General features: G+C 51.1%; 5 protein-coding genes across 5 annotated transcripts; 1 reads left to right on the top strand and 4 right to left on the bottom strand.

Moving 5' to 3' along the window:
* Nucleotides 1–898: 898 nt before the first annotated feature.
* On the top strand, nt 899–5,609 carry ALTATR162_LOCUS6734 (uncharacterized protein; the record flags this gene model as incomplete). The annotated part of the gene is made up of 7 exons (XM_043314356.1): nt 899–1,197; nt 1,245–1,679; nt 1,727–1,989; nt 2,034–2,600; nt 2,654–2,937; nt 4,555–4,758; nt 4,833–5,609. The coding sequence occupies 7 exons, from the start codon at nt 899–901 to the stop codon at nt 5,607–5,609; spliced, it is 2,829 nt and encodes a 942-aa protein (XP_043170291.1).
* Nucleotides 5,610–5,885: 276 nt separating this feature from the next.
* Nucleotides 5,886–6,422, bottom strand: ALTATR162_LOCUS6733 (uncharacterized protein; the record flags this gene model as incomplete). Its single annotated transcript, XM_043314355.1, has 1 exon — nt 5,886–6,422. The coding sequence occupies one exon, from the start codon at nt 6,420–6,422 to the stop codon at nt 5,886–5,888; it is 537 nt and encodes a 178-aa protein (XP_043170290.1).
* Nucleotides 6,423–7,087: 665 nt separating this feature from the next.
* Nucleotides 7,088–10,084, bottom strand: ALTATR162_LOCUS6732 (uncharacterized protein; the record flags this gene model as incomplete). The annotated part of the gene is made up of 7 exons (XM_043314354.1): nt 7,088–7,477; nt 7,527–7,916; nt 7,966–8,560; nt 8,606–8,615; nt 8,869–9,619; nt 9,670–9,857; nt 9,913–10,084. 7 exons carry the CDS (start codon nt 10,082–10,084, stop codon nt 7,088–7,090), a joined length of 2,496 nt encoding a protein of 831 aa, XP_043170289.1.
* A 1,234-nt stretch (nt 10,085–11,318) lies between these two features.
* ALTATR162_LOCUS6731 (uncharacterized protein) lies at nt 11,319–12,690 on the bottom strand (the record flags this gene model as incomplete). The annotated part of the gene is made up of 5 exons (XM_043314353.1): nt 11,319–11,579; nt 11,632–11,979; nt 12,038–12,173; nt 12,240–12,612; nt 12,666–12,690. 5 exons carry the CDS (start codon nt 12,688–12,690, stop codon nt 11,319–11,321), a joined length of 1,143 nt encoding a protein of 380 aa, XP_043170288.1.
* Nucleotides 12,691–12,993: 303 nt separating this feature from the next.
* Nucleotides 12,994–13,943, bottom strand: ALTATR162_LOCUS6730 (uncharacterized protein; the record flags this gene model as incomplete). The annotated part of the gene is made up of 2 exons (XM_043314352.1): nt 12,994–13,656; nt 13,713–13,943. 2 exons carry the CDS (start codon nt 13,941–13,943, stop codon nt 12,994–12,996), a joined length of 894 nt encoding a protein of 297 aa, XP_043170287.1.
* Between the last annotated feature and the right edge of the window lie 166 nt (nt 13,944–14,109).

The raw sequence follows: 14,109 nt of genomic DNA, 5'->3' as shown, positions 1-14,109 counted from the left end.
CGGCGAAGAGAAGGCCCGCCGTGTCCGTATCCGACAAGGTGTGGCAAAACGGCTGCGCCACGGAGATCACAAAAAGCTTGAGTGCTCAACAGATGCAATGTCTGGGTGACAGTGTAAGAGATGCGTTCACTCGACATGGCATGGCGGCCACCCATGCAAGTGGTGCAGTGCTCGGACAGCATTACGCAAAACATCCTAACCGAATGGGCTTAGCGTAGTCGGTGGGTCGTGCACGGGTGAAAATCGCGTGTCGTCGATTTGCAGGCCATTCCACACAGACAACAAAGCCTGTTAGCCTCATTGCGCACGAGCTTGGCCTAGCATGGCACATTATTAAGAGAATCATTTAGCACAGGGCGAGAACCCAAGGGAAGCTGAGAAAAAAACTTTGAGACCTGTTTGCTGAGAAAAGGATCACCATCGGTCCTTTGTTCGGTCCCATTCCCCCGCCATCCGATTCGCACCGCTGCAACAAGCCTTGATGACGACGTAGGTGCTAATCGCGATTGTGGTTCTTCAGCTTATGGCGAAGTTCCTAACACATACCTTCTTATATGCCTTTTTTCGCCGATTGAGACGCGGAATACTACAGTAGTCTATGCTTGCGGCTCGCCAACTACCTGTGGATACCTACTAGATGAATCAGGCCAGCATGACCACTCCACGACGGAAAGCATGTGTCGAATGCCGCCAGCAAAAGGTACTTCCCCGCCTCAATGGGACGCGACAACGTCTGACAATGGTTTTGATGGATTGCTGACAATATATCTGACAGATTCGATGTGATGTCGAGCAGCACAAAGTACCGCATGACCCATGCGGGCGCTGTAAGAAAATGGGCCTGGAATGCCGCATCCTTCCCACATCAACCAGGAACCTGCGCCAAACAAAAGCAGAGATGCGACGAGAGCTGGAAGAGTTGCGATGGAATATGAGACAAGGGCAGAATCCTGGCGATCCAAACTACCCTCACTCGACGGCATCACCAACCGTCGATATGCAGAATTACACGCCGCTTGAGCATGCTTCAGGCACATATTCGGATCCCTCTGGAAGGACCGATGCATCAGATTCCATGTCTCCAGCTTTTGACTCGAGGCCACCAACACGAAAAGGTTCCGATCATCATGGCACGGTGCCGCGCGTGATAGACGGCTACTTGCTCGATTCGAAACGGATCGACGACTGCTTCACCATGTAAGTTGACGCAGGAAATATCTCAATGTATACTGATTGAATCGTAGTTTCTTCACACAATACCATCCGCTATTTCCTATCTTGGACCCTTCAATAGGACCCAACGACTATTACGACCAATCGCCCTTCCTATTTTGGACTATCGTGGTCACGGGATCGCGACGCTATTCTGAACATGAAGTTCTTGAGAGAACGAGTCAGCCCATTACCCAACTCGCATTCTCTTCGATGGCTTTACGTACCTCACAAGTCCCCATCATTCAAGGTCTTCTAATCCTTTGCACTTGGCGACTGCCAACCAACTCAATGTACAAAGATACCACACATCTCATGTGCGGTTCGGCAGTACATCTAGCAACGCAGATTGGTCTACACATAGCCGGCGTAGGCCAGGATTTTGCTAGAACCCCACTGGAGAAGGATCAGTCGCTGAAGGTGCAACGCGCCAGACTTTGGCTGTGTTGCGTCATCGTTTCCATAAGGTAAGGTCTTCAAATACATTACTATAGATTGCGCTAACCATATCCAGAACGAGTTGCGTCGAAGGCATACCACCTCTTGCTGAGTCGTTCTTCGATGGTGATGAGCAAGACCGAGAAGACATGGTTCCATACCTCCCGTCTGATCTGCAGTTCCTGCACAAAGTCTACATCATCCTCATGCGTGCTATGGTGGCTATGGGAAAAACCAATCTTCAGTCCATTCACTGCGATGTTCGGGTACTACGGTCGTTGATTGGTATATTCGACTCGCAACTCCTTAGCCTGGCTCCATCTTCTCCAAGTGAACTCGGTAAGTCTGATCAGACTCCTTTGCAATCTCAACTAACCAAGTAGATGCCCTGCAACTTAGCTGCGCACGTATACATGTGATGGCGTTCCATTTCTTCGCTCACCCCACGAGCCCCGGGCCGGATGCAGAGGGGCTTTCAAGATTTTATTCTCTATGCATCTCAGTCATCCAATCCGCGGCGACTATGCAAACGACACAAAAGATCCACTTACCTTCCGTCTCGCAGTCGTTCATTGACCGAACTATTACCCTGGCCGGGTTTACCATTCTCAGACTTGTTCGGAGTCCGCTCGCTCAACATTTGGATGTACTTGCTGGCGAACGAGCCTTCTCACAAGCTTATGATTTCCTCAAGAATGTCTCTATACAGCCAGGGGATATCCACATCCGAACTGCGCACATTATGAAGGACTTGTGGGGTAGCGACAAGGTGTTCCGGAAGAAGGACGGTCGTGTGGAATCGCTATATTTGAGGCTGAGGACGCGATTGAGCATGAGTATCAGCTATGACATGTTCTGGTATTGGCGAGAGGAATTCGGCAACATGCAAAATCCGTACGGCGACGAAGCGGCGCTTCTTTCTAATGACAACGCTCAACAGAACGCACCTCGTAAGCATCTTACCATCAACTTTGTTTGGCCCGAAACTAACAAGCATGCCAAGAATACCCGTCACAACAACAGCACCAACAACAACAACAGCACCAACAACAACAACAACATCAACATCAACAGCATCAACAACCGTTGGATCCCTCGATGAGACAACAACTTCCAGTAACCAAATTCGACCCCAGCTTGGTCAACCCCCAAATGCAGCCGGATCCGTCTGTAATGAGCTTCGATGCATGGGAGGGTCCAGATTACGGTGTACCACCAATGCTCGATCAATTCCCGGATTACGACTGGGCGGCAGGCTTTGAGTTTTCGAATGCTGATATGCCCAATGTACCGGTCGGGCCTATGAATCCAATGATGACAGCACCAGGACCTGGAGTTGCACCAAATATGGGGTATACCTATGGCTAGGCGTTCAGTGTTCGGTATCCGCGTGAGAGAATGACATGGATGCGATGGAAGAGTGACGACTACGGTTTCTTGCCTGGAGCAGGAAATGAAGCGTTCAGATGCCGTATACCTACTCAGATACGCAATACCATGGGAAGACTCCGCGCTTGCAAACAATCTTCCCAATTTTTCAAAAGAGGTTGATCCTGTATGCTATGCGCCACCAATGTCAAATCTCTGAATGCGAGACTGTGGTGGCGAGGATTCGTCGACCACGTGACGGATACGGCGAGAAGTGATCGCGAGATCGGAAAGTTTCTTGATCAAATCGATACAAGCTGCACCTTGGGATGGCTGCGACGCCTAGGAGCTAGATGGTGTTCAATTGTGCCGACACGAACCGAAAGATCGCCGAATTCGATTGAGACGGTTCCATATGCGTATATAAAAACAGAGGGTCTGCTTCCCAGTGGGAACGAGGGTATGATGATTCTTGCGCCAAAAGAACCTGTTCATCATTGTCTGCAGTGCTGTCAGCAACCCGACCTTGATGGCCATTAGCGCTGCCTTGTGCACTAGGTGCTCGATCCTGAAGGCGTGTGGAAGTGGAAAGAGAATTCGGATTACAACACCAGAAGAACATCATGCCGGCCACCAGCTCACTTTAAATCCTAGTCTACCCCCTCATCACCCCCATGCGCTCGCCTACCCAGGACTTCGGCATCGGCCAGTATACCGAACGGGGCATCACATCCTTCATCTTTTCATACGATATCGCCTCCCGCCTACTACAAGCCGACCAAGATATCGGCGAACACGAGCCCTGCAATTGTCTGACCAGTGAGACGGGACGAGTGAGGCGCTTCTACCGGTCAAACTGCCGGCGAATATCGGCACATGACACTACGTCAGCAGGAGGAACAGGGCATTGCGGGGTGTCACCACAACAACTCTTCCTTGGTGTTTATGCATCTCTTTGCCTTTATGACGTGAGTGGGTGTTTTCATAATTCTGATTTGTGTACGGCTGGTAAACGTTCTACCAAACTTAGTTTGCCATCGCAAAACAGATCCTTCTCACAAATCAGATCCTCCGGAGAACTTGGCCGAGAAGATGGGGGTTAGACGGACGTAGGTATGCGGCGTAGTTTTTTCCTCCATGAGGGTGTGGTTACTATTGTTTTTGCTTGGGTACTTATTCAGATTTAGCTATTGGATTCTATATAAGGTGTGGGAGTTTGTTCCGGTTGGTAATTACACTATACTTTTTGAAAATCTCCGGTCTCTTTTCGGTTTGACAGGCCTCCTAGTCGCGACGGATAGGTAACTATCACTACCGGATCTGGCACATCATTCGTGGAAGCAGCCTTACTTGTTGCGGCCCGCCACAGTGTATACGCAAGACGCCGATACTCAGCGGGCAAAAGTGAGGCCGCCAAATGTTTGTCCCTGTTATCTAGGTGCTTTACGAGGACACTGTACTATTTAAACGGATTGAACTTGGCGCAGCTTGCCACTGAGAAAGAATAGGACGTGTCATACACTGAGAAGAGTTTAGTCCTCGTTGTCCATTGATATTCTCAAGAGCAAAGAAGAGAAGGGAAACATGGGATCCATCAAAGCACCCGAAAGAAGGATGACAGCGGTCGAGAAACTGAGGAGCATGTTGGCGGATCCGGACAAGTTCCTTTCCTGTCCTGGTGTGTACGATGGCTTTACCGCGAGGATAGCCCTTCAAGAAGGCGTGGACTGTTTATACATGGTATGTCTTTCCACATCATCTTCAGCATGATGCGATAATATCACACAACGGTCCAGACTAACTCCCATCCCCAGACTGGCGCAGGAACAACAATGTCCCGTCTAGGCACCGCCGACATGGGCATAGCAACCTTGAACGACATGCTCCAAAACGCCACAATGCTGGCCTCCATATCCCCTAGCACGCCCCTAATCGCCGACGCCGATACAGGCTACGGCGGCCCCGTAATGGTCGGCCGAACAGTAACATCCTACATCCGTGCCGGCGTCGCGGGTCTGCATCTAGAAGACCAAATCGTGAGCAAGCGCTGCGGTCACCTAAACGGCAAGCAACTCGTCGACATGGACGAATTCGAAGCCAGGATCCGGGCTGCGAGGTTAGCGAGAGAAGAGTCTGGCGGCGATATTGTGATTATCGCCAGGACAGACGCGTTACAGGGTTTTGGGTATGATGAGGCTTTACGTCGTCTCCGTGCTGCTGTCGCTCAAGGCGCAGATATGGCGTTCCTTGAAGGTGTTACGACTGCTGAAGATGCGAAGAGTATATGTGCTGATTTGGCCCCTACCCCTTGTCTTTTCAACAGTGTTCCTGGTGGTGTATCCCCGGATTTCACTGTTGATGAGTGCAAGCAGATGGGCTACAAACTCGCCATCTTCCCCTTGTTGGCATGCGAGGTTGTATATCCAGCTGTCAGGAAGGCGATCCAGCAGATGAAGGCAGGGCATGTCGAGAGTGTAGAGAAAGACGGAAAGAGACATGGACCTAGGGAATTGTTCCGAGTGTGTGGGTTGGACGATTTGATCGAGTTTGACGTCAAGGCTGGTGGGTTGAACTACAAAAATGGGGCGTAAGCCGTGGTGCGGAGAGACGGGAGAAAGAAGCCAGGCTTGATGGACTTTAGCGTGGGAGGAGAAATGTGAGAAATATGCTATATACCACTCATAGTTTTGCAATTTCGAGTAGTTCCAAAGGGCGACTGCCGCGGTCCGACTGAGGCATGAATGCTGGTGTTAGGATTCCTTCCTTGAAGACTAGCATATGAACCGTCTCTCTAGAACACAGACGCATCGTAGACATGAACGCCGCACTAGATATATTCAGAAGTCTGTAATCCTCCCTTGCCACCACTACATCCTCCGCTCCATCCTCTCAGACACGCTCTTCAAACCCTCGATATCATCCCTAACCCTTTGCAGCTCCTGCCAATGCTTACCCTCCACTTCTCCCCTCCTAAGCACAACTTCCAGCCTAGCAATCTCCTCCCTGATGATAACTGTAGCGGTATTGTAAGTCGTTATATCGTGAGTTGTCGCCTCTAGCTGTCTGATGGCTTTACTAGCGGTCTCCAGCTTGTTGGTAGAGGGCATGGTGTGGCGCTCTGGTAGAGACGCTATGTGAGTGACGGAGATCCTTGAAGTGGCAGGCTGAGCAGAAGGAGTGGGGAGGGCAGGAGTTGTGAGCGGTGACTCTGCGATGAGATTTCCGTCTGAGCCTGTTGTTCGGTATCGCGCGTGGTAATGTTGCGATATGGGAAGATCCGGATCGTGGTCGCCGGGCTTAGGACCGCAGAAGTAGAGGGTGCGAGTTTGTGTGGAGAGGGCGAAGGGTGTTGGGCTACCAGCGGCTCGCCGTTTGGTCATGGAGCGGAGAGCTGATGGGAGCATCTTAATAGTTAACTCCAGGTGTCTTCGAGGTGTTGGTTTGAGGTGCTAAAGGTGTTCGCCGTTGGTTGAGTTAATGGGGTCACAAATTTAGAGAAACAGTTGGCTTGCTACAAAGGTAGTCTGTGGAAAGCATGAAGAGACTATGTGCTCGATTTATACATTCAAGCGGAAGGGCAAGCATTCGCTCACTCTTGGTATTCAGCGCACTAACCTGTAGTCATCCCACGGAAGTGATTCAAGACAGCGAGAAAGGATCAGGGAAATAACAGTCACAAACCAGCTTACTCGTCACGGCACCAAGTTCCATTTGTTGCCAGCCCTATGAGCATGTAGTGTGCGAAATTATGCCTTTGGATAGACGGGTATTGATAAACCTTGGTAGTTCGATCATCTTGCGCTCGCTACCATACAAAACTCTCGATGCCTTCATCAGGGAGGTCTGCCTTCACGGAAACTGCAATGCCCGCAATATTTCTCGCCATGGTGGCTATGAACTGAACAACGACTTGCGTAAGAAGGCAAAGGACTTCTAGAATCAATGGAGATCGGTGACCGTCGCTGCATATCCGCAAACGCCGCAAAATAGACCTCAAAGTTGAGTACCCTTGACTCCACTACACCGTCCAATGACGCCGATGTAAATTAAAATATCGCTCAGGTGGCTTCTAGCCAACTCTCTGATCATCGGATTCACCCACGGGCGGCGCTGTCTCTTTAGTCAGGTAGTCGGCATTCTCGGCCTCTTCATATTCCGCTATCAGATCTTGGACGACTTCCTTGGCTTCGTCGAACTCGCCGAGACCGTCTTTGAAGGGCACTTCGCGTTTGTAGCTCTCGAGGAATGCGTTACGTTTTCGGAGTGTAGAGTACTGTGCGACTATGCGCTTGAAGAGTGTGGCGATACCGGTATGATTTGCGAGCATAAGTCCAGAAACTCGGTGTGACGAGGTCACGTAGGGCGACTTCTTGGTCAATGCGACTTGAATGGAGGCGGGGCCCCAAGGTATAAAGGTAGCGAGGCGTCGTTCACGAATGCGCATAAGCGATTTGTGTACCTGCGTAGTCAATGAGCTGAATTCAAGTGAGCAATGTGCAGAGACGTACATCTGAAGGATCAGCTTCTCCCTGGATGATGTTCAAGATAGACATGTAGCAGCTCTTCTTGGTAGGGTTCGTGGAGACCATGCGGTTCTTAGGCTGCAACAGTCGTCTCATGACATCCAAGACGGTTGTCTTGCGAACAGTCTTAGCCTGCTCTACGTTCTCACCGGAGAAGGGGGTATATGAAGTCATGAGGAAGTGACAGCGTGGTGTGGGAATGAGCGATGCGACGATGCCGACGAGGTCGTTGTGCATGTATCCGGGGTAACGAAGGGTCGTGGTACTGGCGGACATGACGGTGGATACCAACTGGTTGGTCTGCTCAAACGACGGGTTCATAACGTGCAGTCGGTCTGCGGCAATCCTTGTCAGGGCTCCGTTATCTAGGACAACCTGGGGAGTCAGTACATGGATATGGAAATGCCACTAGGGGTCGACTCACCACTGAGTCTGCATTCTGCGTCAATCGCCTCATACTCAGTAAACTGTTGTATGGCTGGACCACGATGTCGCCGTCCTGTGTGTTAGGAAAGACACTATATGTCTGAATGAGCTTCTTTGGGAATCTGTCGTTCAGTCGTTCGAGCATGTATGAGCCGAGACCTGATCCAGTACCGCCAGCGATTGAGTGAAGCATCATGAAGCCCTCAAGCGAATCTGAGCCGTCTGCCTCGCGATCGATCATATCCAAGATATCCTCGTGTACCTGCTCGCCCATACTATAGCCCATGCCCCAGTTGTTTCCCGCGCCAGTACCATCCTTGTGTATGTAGAAGTTTTCGGGATTGTAGATGTTCTTGTAGGCGCTCGATTGGATGGAGTTGAGGACTCTGGGCTCGAGATCTAAAAGAATGGCTCGTGGAATATAGCGAGTATCGTCTGATTGGTAGAAGAATACGTCTTTGCGGTCACCGCCCTCTGTCGCGAAATCCTCGAGGTTTCCATCGCGATTAATACCGTGTTCTTGACAGAGCTGCTGCCAGAACTGCTGTCCAACGCTGTTGCCGCATTGGCCGGCCTGCAGTGTTATTATTTCTCTGAGACAGATTAGCTACAATACGTGAGCGCATTCTGGTATATACGCAGGCGTACCTAGGCATTGTGGTGTTGATCAGCGACGTGGTGGGATGCGAACGCGCTTTGGGCGGGGTGCACGCGTCGGGTCGCCAAATGTTTGGACCCTACCGTCATAGCTCTTCCTTAACACCACCGCCCTTCAATCCACCATGGGAGGTGTGGACAATCGCCACGCTCTTTACATGACTCATGTTCAAACATGTTGATATTTGATAGTACTGCGTGATCTATTGCTCCTCCTCCTCTCTTATCTTAACTAGCGACTTACGCTGGAATCCAAACATACACTGGAACAAGACCGTGTATATCAGGCAGAAGAAGTTGACCCGCAGCACGTCCAGCCATGTCATCATTGTCACACCGTCCTTCGTTCCCTCGTGCCATGACTTCCTAACCTCCAGAAATAGCTTCGGGTCATCGGTCACGACGCCGTCAAGGCCGTGCCGTATATCCCATCGCATCCGGCTCTCCTCGTTCACCGTCCATGCGTACACGGGCCGACCGTCGCTCTGAGCTCTCCGTATAAACAGTCGACCCCATGGCGTCATGAGGATGGCCTGTGCCATGTTGAAAGAGACGTTTGGTACAGTAAAGAAATATGATGCAATGAGTGTTGAGAAGCCAATGTGCGAGATGGGGAAACCGGGCAGATACCGTGAGCATAGCGGAAGGTACTTGGCCGCCCAGCATCCAAGGACGATACGCTTCTGCCATGATCTAGATGGCGATGGAGGTACACTCCGGATTGTGTCACCAATCAGGCGCATCACATCGTCGGCGTTGTTATCAAGCTGTACCGTGTTAGCGTTTGCTTGAACAGCATAATCAAGATCACATGCCTTGATATCGAGCAAGACCCAAATATCTTCCAACCCAGGTTGCGCAAGATACTCGAGCAAATCTGCAAGACGAGGCATCGATTCATGGGGTTCTTTCAGCGTTCTCAGCTTACTTATGAACTCGTAGTCGCAGTCTATAACCTTCTCGTCCCTGCCGAAGCATCTCTTCAGGTCCTTGTCCTACACAAGAATCAGTCTACGATCGGTGTGGGGGCCATTGATAGACTCACATGGGACAATACAACTACTCCATCCTTCGTCAGATGTATATCGGTCTCCAGACCTTCTGCGCCTACTTCGACTGCTCCTTTGAACGCGCCCATAGTGTTCTCAGGGAACTTGGCCTTGTACCCTCGGTGGGCGATAGCCTGTGGTAACCGCCTGCCTGACACATCCTTACGCGCAAACGCAAATGTAGCTATACAGCTGGTCAACACACAGTCGCAGCCCAGAACTGCAATGGGTTTCCTAACCTGTAGGGAACTTGGTTTTCGGACCGAGCAGTGGCTGTTCAACAATCTTGTCGAGCTGCTTCGTGAGCCCTTCGAACACTGGCGGCACTCCTACAACCATGTTTTCGAGAATTGGTGTTTGTACGTCGAACGCGCTGTCGACGCTGTCGACGTCTGTCTTGACACCAGGCATGACGAAGTGCTTTCTGACCCGGCTGTTCCGAAAGCGGACGGGAGCGGAGATTTCGGGGATAAGAGGAATGTAGTCGAGAAAATGTACAAAGAAGGATAACGAACGAACGTATGCGCGAGTTCAGCGTCAAAGCAAAGGTATCAAATATCCCATGTCCACATTATACGCCTGTAAGGCAAATTTGCGGCGCGGCATCGCAAAGACCCTTCTCATACGGGTGCCGCCGAACGCGCACTCTCACGCCGCAACATCTCCAAAGCGCCATGCAGGACCCTCACCCAGCCCGCACTCGAGAGGATACCGAATCTGTTCGAAAATCAGCCATCCATGTTACCGCAACGGGCATGGTAGGCTCGAAAGCGCAGACCGATGGAGAAGACTGCGTCCCGCATTGGCTGGCGGGCCTAGCTAAGCTTCGTTCCATGATGGTCTACTTGAGTCCCGGATGTATCAGCTCCCGGCGCCACTAGACAGTTGGAGTTGCAGCATGCACCCTTTCTCACGCATTTGACGTGTCAGCTACGGCAACGTATAACATGAATCTTTGTGGATTATCAAGGAGGGATGGTGCCTCTACGCGCTTTCATGCATCTTGACTGCTGAAGAAGGAAACTGACAGCACGTTCAACGCTACTGTAATGGAAGAAGAAGTAGTAGTAGTAGTAGTAGTAGTAGTGAAATTCCATCAGATCCGGTGCCGTGGGTGATCTACCGCTAAATGCGCGTGGCGTGTCGATCAAACCCCTGCTTGAAGCTTGCGCACGAGCTGGCTGTCAGGAGGAAGTTGACTCCCGTCTGCATGCATGCATGCAAGTTCGTCAAGGCTGGTCACACGCTTGTTGAAATGGTAATCTCCCAACTGCAAGATGATTGCAGGCGGCCTGTAGGGCCAGCCATACAACATAACGTGTGGCGTTTTCGGGTGTAAGAAGTGCCGTAGTAAAGGTAGATACCTGCAGCGGGATACTTGGTGCCCGTTGATGATGGGGGTTTGGAGCCTCCAGCTCTAGATAGATGCATTGGTAACACTAGTAGTAGGAGTCTCTAGAACTTACACGGTGTTCGAGAAGACTTCACAGTGCTCCTTATACCATCTTAAGCCTTGTGTGGTCTCGACGAATCTTGATGCACTATAGAGACCGACAAGCGTCCAATCTTGGTTCCGGACTCTCACTTCCATCATGAGGTATACGTTTAGGGCCACATGTTTGCAATGTCATGGATTCGTAGTCTATCAATCGTGCCACGTACTGTGTCTCTTGGGCACCGTTTGCAACCACAGATACTCCTCGCTGCTCTTGTCGCTGTCCCAGGCCCAGGCCTCGACAGCCCCCAGGTATTGCTCTTCCAGATAAGCCTCCACATTCATTGTACCCAATTGCGCAAGCTTGGTATCCCGCTCATTCTTGGTAGCGCTATCGACTGTTGTTCCCCCAGGTCTGATCTTGGGTTCAACTTTCGCAGCATCCCCCTCAGCATTCAGCTCACCCATGCACTACTCCCGTTGATGCCCAATGCGCAGAGGAGTGCTCCTCCTATGAAGCAACTTCGAACTTCGGCGTGTATTTCGCGGCCGCCTTCGCGAACTCTTCCTTCTTGGTCGCCCAGTCTGCAACAGCTCTGTGCTGTGGGGCCGAGGATTGTAGTTGTGACTTCAATTGCTCGGTCTCTTCCTTCTTGCCAAGCAGCGTGTTGAGAACGATGAGATTGGCGAGCGTATCGGCGGAGGTGCCATCGATGGAAAGCGCTTGCTTTAGAGCGGCTTCAGCTTCTGGCAGGCGGCCGAGGTGTATTTCCGATACGGCCTGTGCGACGAGGGAGTGTGGGGAGGTGGACTGGGCGGTTGTGGCTAGTTCTTCGAAGACGTAGAAAGCAGATTGGTACTTTTCGCCGCCCTGGATGTGGTGTTAGTGGTAGGTCAAATCATTCATAATCGTATACTGAAGGACATACCTCTCGCATGCCGACCCAACTCTCGGCGATGTTGACTAGCAGACTATCTTGTGCCCATTTCCGTGCGCGCTGAGCCTCTTTTGTGGCGAGATCTGTGCGGTTTTGTTGGAGGTGGATTTGCACGATGAGTGCAACACTGCCTATGTGTTAGCCGCTGATTGTCCCACAATAAGGTCCATGTGGAGGAGTTTGTATGACATACGCGTCCAAACTGCCTTGGTGCTTGCTCAACACATCAAGCGCGGCCTCCGTCTCGCCTGCCCTCTCCAATATCATGCCCACGCAAAGCTGCACCACCAAGTTTTCCTGACCATGTTGCTCTGCCAGCTTCTTTGCCTGGCTCACTACGTCTTTGCCTTGCTCATAGTCGGCGAGGAGCTTCACTGCGACCAGATCTGGTGTTTTCTCGGATGCGAGTTCGCTGGAGACAGCTTGTGCTTGGCCAAGCGCGATTTGGCTGCGGAGTTTAAGGACGCGAACGGGGAGCGCATTCGATGAGGAGAAATTCGAAGTGTCGAAGTCGAGGACTTGCTGGTAGGCGCCGGCGTGGAAGGCCGAGTGGATGTTTATGAGCTCTGGATGGGCGTTAGCGGGGCTACGAGCTGGTGTGGCTGGTGGTTCAACTGACCTCCTTCGGGCGAGTAGGGATCCATGGTTACAGTGTTTATGGGGTGAATTTGTATATTGAGCGACTGCAATGTTTCGCTTCAATGGGCTCTGGATTGAAGATGCAATGGTGGTGTTGAAGCCAGATTGAGTTTGGCTTCCTTGCTCGGACCCTGGGCAACGTTTATTGGCTGCTGCTCCGCATATCCCCATATAGCAGCCACAATGCCATAACAACGTATGTACGGAAACTGTACAGATCCGACTTCAGAAACACATGAGAAGCAATGGCTAAATTATTCAGTTCCGTTTTCTATCAATATTTGGTACTCCTTCCTCGAGCAAGTCTTCTACACCCTACGAACAGTAAAGGTCATGAATCTCGTACCAGCAGGCACAAGGTTGGTCTTCATCCTCTTTGATAGGTCTTCGGCGCCAAGCACAGCTTCAGCCTTCCATACTGTTCCCGTCTCCTCCCCGACCTGCTTCCACATCTTTGCCCAGGACTCAGGGTTATGCCAGAAAGCAGTCATTTCCTTCTTGATATGTGCAAAACTGCCAGCTTCAGGCTTACCGCCTTGTCTTCCAACAATGAGGCTTCCAGGCATTGGCTTTAACAACTGAACGACACGCTTGGCTGCCTTCATCTGCCCGTCCCAGTCGAACAGGTGAAAGAACGAGGCGGCATTGATGATGTCGATCTTGCCATCTATCTGCTTCAACTCAGAGTCGACATCGAAGATATCGGCATCGATGAACTGCGTCTGTAGAGTTGACTTGTCCAAAAACATGTCATACCCGAAGCCCCAGAAATCCTTTTTGAGATCGGACGCGTACGTATGTTTGGAGGGGGCACCATCATGCACGAGCTTGCGGATGTCTTGGCCCATACAGCACCCCAGGTCGAGGAACTGCTCCCCGTTCTTGATCCGGTTGAGGACTTCCTGGTAGGCTGGGTTCACCCCAATCGAAAAGTTCAAGAAGCCCCAGTTTCCGAGGCACGGGTACGGGAACTATCACATTGTCAGTACAGCTGCGTGTTTTTTGCCCAACGGCCACCCAAACTTACAACCATAAACGCGTCATCTCTCACACGTTTGATATGAGTGATTACATTCGCCGGTGGTATCTTGCTGTATTTCTCAAAAAGATCTCTCGTTGCGGAACTCGGCTCCTCAAGCTCTTTGGTATACCACGGCAGTAGCTCAGGGTTCTTTTCATATGCTTTCGTCGCGACAATCTGCTCTACCGAATTGCGCTCGTCCTGAGCGGAGTTTTGTTTCGGGACAGCTTCGGTCATGGTTATGTTTCTCAAATAGTTTTTAGAAGAGATTCAGTAGTATTGACAATTTTCATTGATCCCTTTGCACTCATGGCACACCATCTCTTTATGTTCTTCATACACGCAATCTGCATCCATTTGCGTGTTAGTATCAGGCATACGGCCGCCCTCGTTATCAGGCAGC

The sequence above is a fragment of the Alternaria atra genome, assembly GCF_907166805.1.
Source record: "Alternaria atra isolate CS162 genome assembly, contig: 25, whole genome shotgun sequence".
Classification (NCBI taxonomy): Eukaryota; Fungi; Ascomycota; class Dothideomycetes; order Pleosporales; family Pleosporaceae; genus Alternaria; species Alternaria atra.
This window is presented reverse-complemented; position numbering and strand designations above follow the sequence as displayed.